Source organism: Ranitomeya variabilis, chromosome 1, assembly GCF_051348905.1.
Source record: "Ranitomeya variabilis isolate aRanVar5 chromosome 1, aRanVar5.hap1, whole genome shotgun sequence".
NCBI lineage: Eukaryota > Metazoa > Chordata > Amphibia > Anura > Dendrobatidae > Ranitomeya > Ranitomeya variabilis.
In genome coordinates this window covers 761,842,823-761,857,872 of record NC_135232.1, presented here as the reverse complement: position 1 = coordinate 761,857,872, position 15,050 = coordinate 761,842,823, and the positions used below count along the sequence as shown (strand labels likewise).

The 15,050-nt window shown below is 45.0% G+C and overlaps 1 protein-coding gene across 2 annotated transcripts in view; it reads right to left on the bottom strand.

The window, feature by feature from the left end:
* The window catches only part of THOP1 (thimet oligopeptidase 1), an 80,969-nt gene that overhangs the window by 33,477 nt on the left and 32,442 nt on the right, over positions 1–15,050 (bottom strand). For both annotated transcript variants that reach the window (XM_077271643.1, XM_077271644.1), the window contains exons 4-7: positions 12,565–12,672; positions 12,148–12,250; positions 10,260–10,420; positions 8,086–8,221 (exon numbers count right to left, since the gene is read on the bottom strand). In XM_077271643.1, the coding sequence (XP_077127758.1) occupies positions 8,086–8,221; positions 10,260–10,420; positions 12,148–12,250; positions 12,565–12,672 (508 nt within the window). The remainder of the gene's footprint in view (positions 1–8,085; positions 8,222–10,259; positions 10,421–12,147; positions 12,251–12,564; positions 12,673–15,050) is intronic.

The window sequence follows — 15,050 nt, the reverse complement described above, 5'->3', positions numbered from 1 at the left end:
TATTGACCGGCATGGAAGTGACAGAGGAGCAAGGCTAAATAGCGACTCCCACATCCTGATGGAAACAGGTGAACAGAGAGGATGATGCACACCAGTTCAATTCCACCAGTGGCCACAGGGGGAGCCCAAAATCCAATTTCACAACAGTACCCCCCCCTCAAGGAGGGGGCACCGAACCCTCACCAGAACCACCAGGGCGATCAGGATGAGCCCTATGAAAGGCACGGACCAAATCGGAGGCATGAACATCAGAGGCAGTCACCCAAGAATTATCCTCCTGACCGTATCCCTTCCATTTGACCAGATACTGGAGTTTCCGTCTGGAAACACGGGAGTCCAAGATTTTTTCCACAACGTACTCCAACTCGCCCTCAACCAACACCGGAGCAGGAGGCTCAACGGAAGGCACAACCGGTACCTCATACCTGCGCAATAATGACCGATGAAAAACATTATGAATAGAAAAAGATGCAGGGAGGTCCAAACGGAAGGACACAGGGTTAAGAATCTCCAATATCTTGTACGGGCCGATGAACCGAGGCTTAAACTTGGGAGAAGAAACCCTCATAGGGACAAAACGAGAAGACAACCACACCAAGTCCCCAACACAAAGCCGAGGACCAACCCGACGCCGGCGGTTGGCAAAAAGCTGAGTCTTCTCCTGGGACAACTTCAAATTGTCCACTACCTGCCCCCAAATCTGATGCAACCTCTCCACCACAGCATCCACTCCAGGACAATCCGAAGATTCCACCTGACCAGAAGAAAATCGAGGATGAAACCCCGAATTACAGAAAAAGGGAGACACCAAGGTGGCAGAGCTGGCCCGATTATTGAGGGCAAACTCCGCTAAAGGCAAAAAAGCAACATCAGGCTGACGCAACACAGGGGCGGAAGAAAAGCGGCGCTTAAGCTCCCGAAAGGCCTCCACAGCAGCAGGGGACCAATCAGCAACATCAGCACCCTTCTTAGTCAAATCAGTCAATGGCTTAACAACATCAGAAAAACCAGCAATAAATCGACGATAAAAGTTAGCAAAGCCCAAAAATTTCTGAAGACTCTTAAGAGAAGAGGGTTGCGTCCAATCACAAATAGCCTGAACCTTGACAGGATCCATCTCGATGGAAGAGGGGGAAAAAATATATCCCAAAAAGGAAATCTTCTGAACCCCAAAAACGCACTTAGAACCCTTCACACACAAGGAATTAGACCGCAAAACCTGAAAAACCCTCCTGACCTGCTGGACATGAGAGTCCCAGTCATCCGAAAAAATCAAAATATCATCCAGATACACAATCATAAATTTATCCAAATAATCACGGAAAATGTCATGCATAAAGGACTGAAAGACTGAAGGGGCATTTGAAAGACCAAAAGGCATCACCAAATACTCAAAGTGGCCCTCGGGCGTATTAAATGCGGTTTTCCACTCATCCCCCTGCTTAATTCGCACCAAATTATACGCCCCACGGAGATCTATCTTAGAGAACCACTTGGCCCCCTTTATGCGAGCAAACAAATCAGTCAGCAGTGGCAACGGATATTGATATTTAACCGTGATTTTATTCAAAAGCCGATAATCAATGCACGGCCTCAAAGAGCCATCTTTCTTAGCCACAAAGAAAAAACCGGCTCCTAAGGGAGATGACGAAGGACGAATATGTCCCTTTTCCAAGGACTCCTTTATATATTCTCGCATAGCAGCATGCTCAGGCACAGACAGATTAAATAAACGACCCTTAGGGTATTTACTACCCGGAATCAAATCTATGGCACAATCGCACTCCCGGTGCGGAGGTAATGAACCAAGCTTAGGTTCTTCAAAAACGTCACGATATTCAGTCAAGAATTCAGGAATCTCAGAGGGAATAGATGATGAAATGGAAACCACAGGTACGTCCCCATGCGTCCCCTTACATCCCCAGCTTAACACAGACATAGCTTTCCAGTCAAGGACTGGGTTATGAGATTGCAGCCATGGCAATCCAAGCACCAACACATCATGTAGGTTATACAGCACAAGAAAGCGAATAATCTCCTGGTGATCCGGATTAATCCGCATAGTTACTTGTGTCCAGTATTGTGGTTTATTGCTAGCCAATGGGGTGGAGTCAATCCCCTTCAGGGGTATAGGAGTTTCAAGAGGCTCCAAATCATACCCACAGCGTTTGGCAAAGGACCAATCCATAAGACTCAAAGCGGCGCCAGAGTCGACATAGGCATCCGCGGTAATAGATGATAAAGAACAAATCAGGGTCACAGAAAGAATAAACTTAGACTGTAAAGTGCCAATTGAAACAGACTTATCAAGCTTCTTAGTACGCTTAGAGCATGCTGATATAACATGAGTTGAATCACCGCAATAGAAGCACAACCCATTTTTTCGTCTAAAATTCTGCCGTTCACTTCTGGACAGAATTCTATCACATTGCATATTCTCTGGCGTCTTCTCAGTAGACACCGCCAAATGGTGCACAGGTTTGCGCTCCCGCAGACGCCTATCGATCTGGATAGCCATTGTCATGGACTCATTCAGACCCGCAGGCACAGGGAACCCCACCATAACATCCTTAATGGCATCAGAGAGACCCTCTCTGAAATTCGCCGCCTGAAGTTCTAACTGAGGTTCCTCATAAAGCAACCCCAAGGCCAGAAAAAACGCATCCACATTGAGCAACGCAGGATCCCCTGGAGCCAATGCAAAAGCCCAATCCTGAGGGTCGCCCCGGAGCAAGGAAATCACAATCCTGACCTGCTGAGCAGGATCTCCAGCAGAGCGAGATTTCAGGGACAAAAACAACTTGCAATTATTTTTGAAATTTTGAAAGCAAGATCTATTCCCCGAGAAAAATTCAGGCAAAGGAATTCTAGGTGCAGATATAGGAACATGAACAACAAAATCTTGTAAATTTTGAACTTTCGTGGTGAGATTATTCAAACCTGCAGCTAAACTCTGAATATCCATTTTAAACAGGTGAACACAGAGCCATTCCAGGATTAGAAGGAGAGAGAGAGAGAAAGGCTGCAATATAGGCAGACTTGCAAGAGATTCAATTACAAGCACACTCAGAACTGAAGGGAAAAAAAAAAAATAAAAAATCTTCAGCAGACTTCTCCTTTCTCTGTCAATTAATTTAACCCTTTTGTGGCCGGTCAAACTGTTATGGTTCTCAATGGCAAGAGAACACAGCCCAGCAAACATAAGAACTAGCTCTTGGAAGGATGGAAACTTAAACTGACCATGAACTAAACCTGCCGCACAACTAACAGTAGCCGGGTAGCGTTGCCTGCGTTTTATCCCTAGACGCCCAGCGCCGGCCGGAGGACTAACTAATCCTGGCAGAGGAAAATATAGTCCTGGCTCACCTCTAGAGAAATTTCCCCGAAAGGCAGACAGAGGCCCCCACAAATATTGGCGGTGATTTTAGATGAAATGACAAACGTAGTATGAAAATAGGTTTAGCAAAATTGAGGTCCGCTTACTAGATAGCAGGAAGACAGAAAGGGCACTTTCATGGTCAGCTGAAAACCCTATCAAAACCCATCCTGAAATTACTTTAAGACTCTAGTATTAACTCATAACATCAGAGTGGCAATTTCAGATCACAAGAGCTTTCCAGACACAGAAACGAAACTACAGCTGTGAACTGGAACAAAATGCAAAAACAAACAAGGACTAAAGTCCAACTTAGCTGGGAGTTGTCTAGCAGCAGGAACATGCACAGAAAGGCTTCTGATTACAATGTTGACCGGCATGGAAGTGACAGAGGAGCAAGGCTAAATAGCGACTCCCACATCCTGATGGAAACAGGTGAACAGAGAGGATGATGCACACCAGTTCAATTCCACCAGTGGCCACAGGGGGAGCCCAAAATCCAATTTCACAACAGTTTGGGTTTCAAGCCATTATATTTCAGGTCTTCATGAAGTCTTTTCATCAAGTAATTCCCTAACAAAATTCTGCTAGAGTTGTACCATTAACAAGCCTAAAAGATCCAGTTTTAAACCGACAGGTCAAGTAGGAATACTACAGTACTATGTAGTCTGTCCTCCTGTCTTTCTCTGCTGCGAGTTCTTCACAAAATGTATCATCACAAATTGCGCTTCAGACTGACACAAATCTGGAAAAGCAGTTACGAGTAGCATCACCACCACTACCACCTAACATTACAGCAGCACAAAAGGAAAGCAGTTTCAGCCATCATATTAGTGGGGAGTTCATTATTTCACCATATATACCAGGATCATTTTCAAGTAATTTAGTAACACTCTGAATGATGGCCCTTGGCAAAAATAAAAAAAGGTTCCCCACCCCTGGCCTAGCACAAGCTGCTTTGGTGGCCTCTAGCAGGACAGGAAGCAGTGACATCCCATTCTTTGGTCACCTGACCAGTAACACTTCAGGTGACTGGAACAAGACATCATCGGATATGTTTCTGTGGATATCTCGTAAAAGGCCTCAGCAGTCAAGTGGCCAAAGAACGAAATGTTATTGGCTAGCCAGAAACCATCATAGAGACTTGTGCTGGAGCAAAGTACACGGCGCCATGCCGACAGCACCCACAACCACAGTGCCTTGCCGACAGCACCCACAACCACGGTGCCTTACCGACAGCACCCACAACCACAGCGCCTTGCAAACAGCACCCACAACCACGGCGCCTTGCCGACAGCACCCACAACCACGGCACCTTACCGACAGCACCCACAACCACGGCGCCTTGCAAACAGCACCCACAACCACGGCGCCTTGCCGACAGCACCCACAACCACGGAGCCTTGCCGACAGCACCCACAACCATGGCGCCTTGCCGACAGCACCCACAACCACGGCACCTTACCGACAGCACCCACAACCACAGCGCCTTGCAAACAGCACCCACAACCACGGCGCCTTGCCGACAGCACCCACAACCACGGCACCTTACCGACAGCACCCACAACCACGGCGCCTTGCAAACAGCACCCACAACCACGGCGCCTTGCCGACAGCACCCACAACCACAGTGCCTTGCCGACAGCACCCACAACCATGGCGCCTTGCAGACAGCATCCACAACCATGGCGCCTTGCCGACAGCACCCACAACCACGGCGCCTTGCCGACAGCACCCACAACCACGGCGCCTTGCCGACAGCACCCACACCACAGTGCTTTCCAGAAAAACATGCCAAATGAAAAATTCTACATTTTAATAAAAAGTTGTTTGCATAATTGAAAGCTCTGTTATGGTGTTTTTCTTTTCAGACAAAAGATGTTAATGCACAAGTTGTTTTAACTAAACTAAAGCGTTAGTATTCAGGTCAAACCATTCATGAAAGAGCTAATATTGGCCTTCATGGCCAGGCCAAATTTGTGAAATCTGACCAATGTCACTTTATGTGGTAATAACTCGGGAACGCTTCAATGGATCCCACTGATACTGGGACTGTGTTTTTTAGCGACATATTGTACTTCATGTAGGTGGTACAATTTGTTCGATATGAGTATATTTATGAAAATATTGAAAATTTCGCAAATTTTCAAACTCTGATTTAAGGGCATAAAAATTAAGTCTTTAAGTGATGAGCGAACGGGCTCAGATCAGGTGTTATCCAAGCATGCTCGCGTGCTAACCTAGCGTCTTCGGCGTGCTCGAAAAATAAGTTTGAGTCCCCACAGATGCATGTTCGACAGCCGCAACACAAAAACAGCTGGATTCAAGATCGGATGCCATGTCCCGTTTGGAGAGCCACTGATGTGCCTAAACAGTGGACACGCCATATATGTGACCTCATTTGGGAAACTAGATCCCTTAAGGATTTAATCCAGGGGTATAGTGAGCATTTTGAGCACACAGATACGACACAGAATTTGATAACATTAGGTCGTCATATTGAAAAGGTTAATTTTTTTCACACAACTCTTGCTTTAGTCACAAATTTCAGTTTTTTTCACAAATAAACTTAAGTCATATCGAACAAATTTTACCACTAACAAAGTACAATATGTCTCAAGAAAATCTTAGAATCAGTGGGATCCTTTGCAGCGTTCCAGAGTTATTACCACATAAAGTGACACTGGTCAGAAATGTAAAATTTGGTCTGGTCATAAGGGTGAAAACAGATTCGGGGGTGAAAAGGTTAAGATATTAGTTACCCTAGTGCTCACACAGCTCTGACAATGCATAGCAGGATGCAGAATGCTGTTGAAGTGTGTGCAGTGAGTGCAGACAGAGCTGGCATGCACGGACACTGGGATGGTCGGATAAAGCTCAACGACATAACGCCAGGGGGACTAGTTCCAGAAGATCAAAGTCATATTTTGAAAAGAGCATAATTTTGAATAGCTGTAAATTACAAAAATATTTACACAATCCCTGATAAATTACATGTATCTTTTATGGTGGCACAACCCCTTTAAGAGACCCCATCCTCCAGATGAATTAGGCATCACGAGAAGCCTACACAAAGCACCATAAGTACTTGCCAGTCCCTGCATCTCAGATGCCTGCAACTCACATATATTATATTTTTCAGACTGTAAGACGCACCGAACCATAAGACCCATCTAGGTTTTAGAGTAGGAAAATAGAAAACAAAATTGAAGCAAAAAACAGTCAATTCTGTAGTAATATCCCCATCTTGGTATGCATGGCCCCCTCAATCCCCACTCTGCTATGCATGGTCCCCTCAATCTCCATTCTGCTATGCATGGTCCCCTCAACCCACATTCTGCTATGCATGGCCCCCTCAATCCCCATTCTGGTATGCATGGTCCCCTCAATCCCTATTCTGTTATGCATGGTCCCCTCAATCCCCATTCAATAAACCATTCTACTTCCCCTTCCCTGTGCTCCCTCGCAGCGTCCTGTTCTGATACCGGCAGCTGATTTATGCTTGTAAACAGCGCATTGCAGTGACATCATGCGTTGCTTAAAAGCCAAGGACAGCTGCTGGTATAACCACTGTCCCCACGCTGGCACTATGGGGACTGCTACTTAAGGGAATGAATATTCACTGCTCTCCACTCCAATGGGAGTGGAGAGTAGTGAATATTCACTTATCTTTAATAGCGGGCACAGTAGTTGAGACCGCCAGCTTCCTGCAGCGATCAGGCGATCACGTGTGCCTGCTACTAAAGGGAATGAATATTCATTGCTCTCCACTCCTCCACTCCCATGGGCGTGGAGAGCAGTGGATATTCATTTCCTCTAATAGCGGGCACACATGATCGCCCGATCGCTGCAGGAAGCTGGCGGTCGCAACTACTGTGCCCGCTATTAAAGATCAGTGAATATTCACTACTCTCCACTCCCACTGGAGTGGAGAGCAGTGAATATTCATTCCCTTAAGTAGCAGGCACACTTAAGAGCCCAGTTGCTGCATGAAGCCGGTGGCTGCGGCTAACAGTGTGTACGCTATTAAAGAGAAATGAATATTCACTGCTCTCCACTCCCATGGGCGTGGAGAAGTGCATATTCATTTCTCTTTAGCAGAGGGCACAGGTGTTCGCCGCGGCAGCCGGATCCTGCCTCCTGTGACCCGCTGCTGCTACCCCACCTCCCCATCCAAAGCCAAAATAGGTACATCCGGACTTGAAGACGCACCTCCCATTTTCCTCCACATTTTTAGAGAAAAAAAGTGCGTCTTATAGTCCCAAAAATACGGTAGTTTACCTGTCAAACATTTTTCTGTCCATGTTTGGGGGACCCAGGCTGTGCACCCTTGCTACAACCAGTAACACAGACTGGCCATGGTCTGCTCATAGCTGTGCACTAGCAAACAATGTCCAACACTGTAGGATGTAATGTGAATCTACAGCACTTGCTCTGTGTCCTAATAATCAGCAGCACAGATCTTGGCCTGTCCTTACTGCCATTTAACAACCTGCAATGCAAGTTATATATACACATGCTATATAGCTTTCTCTGTAAACTTTAGTAAGGACAACACTATTATTGTTAGTTATAAAGTGTTCTAATGAAGTGGAAGAGTTCAGCTTCATTTCAGAATATGGGATTCATCTCGTCACATTGCAGATCAAACGCAATTATTTTAAAGGAAAAAGTGGGACGTGGAGGGGGGCAAGTTTTTATTGCCTTACCTAGAAATCCAGCCACCATTTTGCTGCTCTTTGCCATGTTCATTTCCAATATGAAGTCAGCATGAGTGTCGAACCCAAGTAAACTGCTCTTCTCTTCACGGAGCTTTACAAGTTCTCGAAGAAGATTATTGTTCTCCTATTGAAGTCAATTACAACAATATTACCAAGATGCCAATGTGAAGACTACACTGTCCATGAAGATTAGAGGGGTAGTCCCATCTCCAAGATCCTATCGAAATATGTAGCAGGTGTAATAATGATAGCAAATAGCAATAATAGCAATTAGCTTATCAGAAGAACCTTACTACATTTCTATATTGCCTACTCCATGTGAAGGCCATTGCAGTAGCTTAGGCATCAATGGTTACGACCACTCGTATAGTGACAGTAAGTTGCTAGTAGTCGTATCTATGGATACCTAATCTACTGCAATGCCCTGCACATGGGGTAAGCGACATAACGAATCAGAAGAACTACAGTCATGGACAAAAATTTTGAGAATGAGACAAATATTAATTTTTCCAAAGTCTACTGCTTCATTTTTTCTAATGGCAATTTGCATATACTCCTGAATGTCAGAGTGATCAGCTTAACAGCAATTACTGTACTTGCAAAGTCAATATTTGCCCAAAAAATGAACTTTAACCCCCAAAACACATTTCAACTTCTTTGCAGTCCTGCCTTAAAAGGAGCAGCTAACATCGTTTTAGTGATTGATCCATTAACACAGGTGTGGGTGTTGATGAGGACAGGGCTGGCGATCAGTCAGTCATGATTAAGTAAGAATGACATCACTGGACACTTTAAAAGGAGGCTGGTGCTTGGTATCATTGTTTCTCTTCAGTTAACCATGGTTATCTCTAAAGAAACACGTGCAGCCATCATTGCACTGCACAAAAATGGCCTAACAGGGAAGAGTATCGCAGCTACAAAGATTGCACCTCAGTCAACAATCTATCGCATCATCAAGAACTTCAAGGAGAGAGCTTCCATTGTTGTCAAAAAGGCTCCAGGGCGCCCAAGAAAGACCAGCAAGCGCCAGGACCGTATCTTAAAACTGTTTCAGCTGCGGGATCGGACTACCAGCAGTGCCGCACTTGCTCAGGAATGGCAGCAGGCTGGTGTGAGTGCTTCTGCACGCACTGTGAGGCGGAGACTCTTTGAGCAAGGCCTGGTTGCAAGGAGGGCAGCAAAGAAGCCACTTCTCTCCAGAAAAACCATCAGGGACCGACTGATATTCTGCAAAAGGTACAGGGAGTGGACTGCTGAGGACTGGGGCAAAGTCATTTTCTCTGATCAATTCCCTTTTCGATTGATTGGGACATCTGGAAATCTGGAAAACAGCTTATTAGGAGAAGAAGAGGTGAGCGCTACCACCAGTCTTGTCTCATGCCAACTGTAAAGCATCCTGAAACCATTCATGTGTGGGGTTGCTTCTCAGCCAAGGGAATCGGCTCACTCACAGTCTTGCCTAAAAACACAGCCATGAATAAAGAATGGTACCAGAATGTCCTCCAAGAGCAACTTCTCCCAACCGTCCAAGAGCAGTTTGGCGCCCAACAATGCCTTTTCCAGCATGATGGAGCACCTTGCCATAAAGCAAAGGTGATAACTAAATGGCTCATGGAACAAAACATAGAGATTTTGGGTCCATGGCCTGGAAACTCCCCAGATCTTAATCCCATTGAGAACTTGTGGTCAATCAAGAGACGGGTGGACAAACAAAAACCAACAAATTCTGGCAAAATGCAAGCATTGATTATGCAAGAATGGACTGCTATCAGTCAGGATTTGGTCCAGAAGTTGATTGAGAGCATGCCAGGGAGAATTGCAGAGGTCTTGAAGAAGGGTCAACACTGCAAATATTGACTTGCTGCATTAACTCATTCTAACTGTCAATATAACCTATTGGTACTCATAATATGATTGCAATTATATTTCTGTATGTGATATAAACATCAGACAAACACTAATAAAAACCAGAGGGCAGCAGATCATGTGAAAATATAATTTTGGTGTCATTCTCAAAACTTTGGTGTCATTCTCAAAACTTTTGGCCATGACGGTACACATTTCTAATTGGACATATTTGCTATTATTATTACTACACCTACTACATACTGGGATATGATCTTGGAGATGGGAATACCCCTTTAAGCAGGAAATGTTCATACCTCCTTGCAGCGAGAGTTGAAAGCCAACTCCAACTTTTGCCTAGTCTCCGGAACAAAACATTTTTTCATCAAAGGGAAATAATGAGGATATTTTAAGGTGACTTTTAATTTGCCATCCTCTGCTTTCTCCAGAGAGTTCAAGAAATCATCAGGAAGGCCTCCTGTAAGTCAGTGAAGCAATATAAATTGAGTGCTACCAAGGAAAAAAAAAAGTCCTTACAGAAAAGCTAAAGATATTCTACAAAATCTAGTATAAAACCACAGGTAAATTAGGCAAATTGTACTCTGCAAGAACAGATATATAATGATCTCATTTGCTTTAGAACATTGATTACCAAGAACTTTTCATAAGTATTCTTAATAGCCCAATACCTGATGGTGTCCATTGCCATAAACATCTGAAACATGACTATTGTCACTCAGCATTAGTGTTAAAGTATTAAACATTCAATAGCACTTCTAACATTTTCTCTTTCCTTATACTGTCAATACAAATACGACGGTTGACGACCAAGCACTCATTTAGTCATTTGCCCGCTCTCCCAACTACCCCATACAGATGACCGAAATTGGTTGAGCATTCATGCATTTTAATGGGCAGTGTGAAGAAAGCAGCTGCCAAAAGCTCTGGCAGTGGATCATCTCTTGAAGGACATGCCCATCCGTAATTTCCCCTGACATCTGTCGAGAGAACTGAAAGGCCCCCCATACACAGACTATGTACCCATCCAGCTAATATTGGCTTGATCATGATGGCATTAGTCTAATGAATATGGGGGACTTTACTTACTAGTGCACCAGAGCTGCTCTTTCTAATGAATCTTGGGATTGGAACTTTCAACAAGTCGAAACAGTGTAGGAACTAAAAGGGACCTAGTAAAACTTGTGCAATGATCGATGAGGACGTGTTAGGCTAGTTTCACACTAGCGTTTTGAGGAGCTGCGGACTTCCTCCGTGAAGCCCCGCCTTCGGCCGCACCTCCGCCGCTAGCTCCACTTACTTCTGCATGCGGCCTGCGTACCTATCTTTAACATTAGGTACTCAGGTTGTGCCACTGTATGCGGATGCTTCCGGATGCGTCGTTTTGACGATGCGGCGACCAGCGTAGAACGCAGCTTGTAGCAATTTTTCTCCGCATCGTCAAAACGACGCATGCGGAAGCATCTGCATACAGCCGCATGACCTGCGTACCTAATGTTAAAGATAGGTACGCAGGCCGCATGTAGAAGTAGGTGGAGCTAGCGGCCGAGGGCAGGGCTTCACGGAGGAAGTCCGCAGCCCTCCGCAGCTCCTCAAAACACTAGTGTGAAACTAGCCTTACTTCTATTTTTATTACTAGTCTGTGCTCTTCAAAAAAATTGTTTTTTTCCCCGAACACCACGTTTAATACACTATTGGAATCTTTTTCAAATGGTGCGAAAAGAAAATACTCTCGGATACAAATTTGCACTCTGGCCAAAATGCATGGAACCAAATCATAAATGTGTCCAGAAGTTGAGTAAAGAAAACGTAACAAGTAACTGTAACAAGCTGTCAGTCATTTGCATGATGACACGTACAGGGACAGTGGGCCGCTCTTCAGATGCTGGCTTATATCAGATGTAGAATGGTCTACAAGAAGCTTCCAGCTGTGATCTAACAAGTTCAGTTAGCTGCAGAGCTCATGCCATTAAACTGCCCTACGCGTTAGTAAAGATGAAGGCGCTGTGCACGGCCCAGGCGCTGGTACCGCAGTTTTGCTTCATTTACTAGAAATCACTTCCAAATCCTCTGCCAAAATGTGGGCACTGTGGAAATGATCCCTCCTTTCATTGTGTGCAGTCACATTACATTGGCTGAATTGTGAATTATGCATTTCTGATCATTTTATACACACTTGGGACTCACCTAGTTCCTCCCTGGAAAACATTAGAAAGGTAATATCTTCATTCAAATTTTTACTGAAATCAATGGATAGTGTACTAATCTTTTTTTTAATGTCCTTAATTTTCTGAAAAAAAATTAAAAAAATAAAGCAGTGAGAAAAACATTTTTACTGAGACATCTGCCATGTTAAACATTTTATGAATAATTTGATTTTTTTTGTATTTTAGTGTTCACCTGCATTATTTAATTCCTTAATGACCACATATTTACAGCGTGTGGTTACAGCAGATATGTAGAGCAGGCTCAGGAACTGACCCCGCATCATCCCAGGCAGATGGCAGCTGTTACATAGCCACAATCTTCTTATAGCTGCAGCGGCCAGAAGAACATTCCAGGTGATGAATTGGGGAAGGGCAAAGGAAAGGCAAGAAATCTTACCTGTTGCTTCTCTGGGGAAAGGTTTAAGCCATTCCTCTGACCTAATTTAATAAGCCTTTCCAAGAACCTCTTTGCCTCTGGTTTCAAAGTATCAGGAGGTAACAGGGTCTGTGAAAATACATCAGATGTCATGTATACAATTCTGTAAATCAAAAATGCCTGCAATATGTCTGCCACATGTGAATATAGCCTTCAACCAATGAAGAATCAGTAGATTATTCATGTATGATGATTATTCTAAGATCACAGAACCAAAATGAAAGGAGATTGTGTGTACGGAGATGGCTTTATGGACGTGTTAATATCACAGCTGTCAAAATAGATTTTGTGACTGGCATTTACCAATTTACACACCATTTTATTATTAGGGTATATATGTTGTATATTTATTGCTATAGTCTTTGTTATTGCATTAGAGCAGTCCTAACGAGTTCTTCCAGAATTTACTGAGCGCTTGGGGGCCAACCACAGGAAGCCCCCGCAGTCCCAAGAGCGGGACTCTGGTACCTGCAAACTAAGCTCAGCAGAGGCCTGTATAGAAAAGTGCAGAGGTGCAGATGCTCAACCCCCGTTCCAATTGTTGTCTATACGGCTGAAGTAAACAGCCAAATAATGGTATATCACTGTAGATAAAAGGTTTATGCCTCACCATGTTATTTCATATTGGAGCTATTCACAGTATTGCACTGCCACTCCAGGAAGAACCGCTGACCCACGGTGAAATCAATTTAGAAAAAATTCTTAAGTGTTGGCAACTTAAAGGTAGGGTACCGCGATTGTAGATTATTAATAAATCACTGTAATGTAGCATAACATGCTGCTATAACCAAGTTTTAAATGCATGTGAAACAGATTTCGTGTGTTATATGTGTTTAAAGAAGGAACTGGGGGCTGACATCTTGGTTTTGCAGCAGTAGCACGTCACTAGCAGTGTCATTTTACAGCACCCCATGGACATAGGAGATAATAGACCGGCGCTGACCCTATCTATAACATTGGAGGGGTGTTAGCAGTGAGCTGGGCACGCCTCTGTGGGCTGCACAACTCACTGCTGTAGGTGTGACTAGCCGCCATTTTATTATAGCCCAGTGCTCTCTGCCCAGCTCCACTTACTCTCTATCGCTGCAGGACAGAAGCGCTGACTGGAGCCGGAGAGATCGGGTGATTTACCTCCGTGCTGAGCTCCTCTACTCCAGGCACCGCACGTCCTGAGCAGACATCCTCTGCTCCTCACACGCTGCCCTGTGTCCTCCTGCTCTGTCTCCACCTCCCCACTTGCACACAGTCCCAGACTAGTGATCTCCGGTAAGCTGCACTCTCCCCCTGTGTCGCTCTGCCTCCTCCCTGCGTTCTCTCCCCGTGTCCTTCTCTCCCCCCCCCCTCCCCCTCTGTGCTGGCTCTCTGGCACCGAGGACCCTGCTGATCCCGACATGCGGGAGGCACAGACCTCAGTGCGGTGACATTATCTCCTGCTCTGATCTCTCTGCTTTCATTTGGCAGAGAAGGAGAGACCGGGGGAGGTGCCAGAACAGAGCTGCTGTGAGCAGGAGAACTGGAAGAGCTGCATATGGACATCAACCTGCTCTGCAACACAGTGACAGAAGTGTGTGTGTGTAGTCTGTGAGTGTGTAAAACATGAGTGTATGGTATCTGTACTGTGTGTGTGATGTGTGTGCGGTATCTGTAGTGTGTGTAATTGTGCGGTATCTAGTGTGTGTGTGATGTGTGTGCGGTATCTGTAGTGTGTGTAATTGTGCGGTATCTAGTGTGTGTGTGATGTGTGTGCGGTATCTGTAGTGTGTGTAATTGTGCGGTATCTAGTGTGTGATGTGTGTGCGGTATCTGTAGTGTGCGTAATGTGTGCGGTATCTGTAGTGTGTGTGCGGTATCTAGTGTGTGTGTGATGTGTGTGCGGTATCTGTAGTGTGTGTGCGGTATCTAGTGTGTGTGTGATGTGTGTGCGGTATCTGTAGTGTGTGTAATGTGTGTGCGGTATCTAGTGTGTGTGTGATGTGTGTGCGGTATCTGTAGTGTGTGTGCGGTATCTAGTGTGTGTGTGATGTGTGTGCGGTATCTGTAGTGTGTGTAATGTGTGTGCGGTATCTAGTGTGTGTGTGATGTGTGTGCGGTATCTGTAGTGTGTGTAATTGTGCGGTATCTAGTGTGTGTGTGATGTGTGTGCGGTATCTGTAGTGTGTGTGCGGTATCTAGTGTGTGTGTGATGTGTGTGCGGTATCTGTAGTGTGTGTGCGGTATCTAGTGTGTGTGATGTGTGTGCGGTATCTGTAGTGTGTGTAATGTGTGTGCGGTATCTAGTGTGTGTGTGATGTGTGTGCGGTATCTGTAGTGTGTGTAATGTGTGTGCGGTATCTAGTGTGTGTGTGATGTGTGTGCGGTATCTGTAGTGTGTGTAATTGTGCGGTATCTAGTGTGTGATGTGTGTGCGGTATCTGTAGTGTGCGTAATGTGTGCGGTATCTGTAGTGT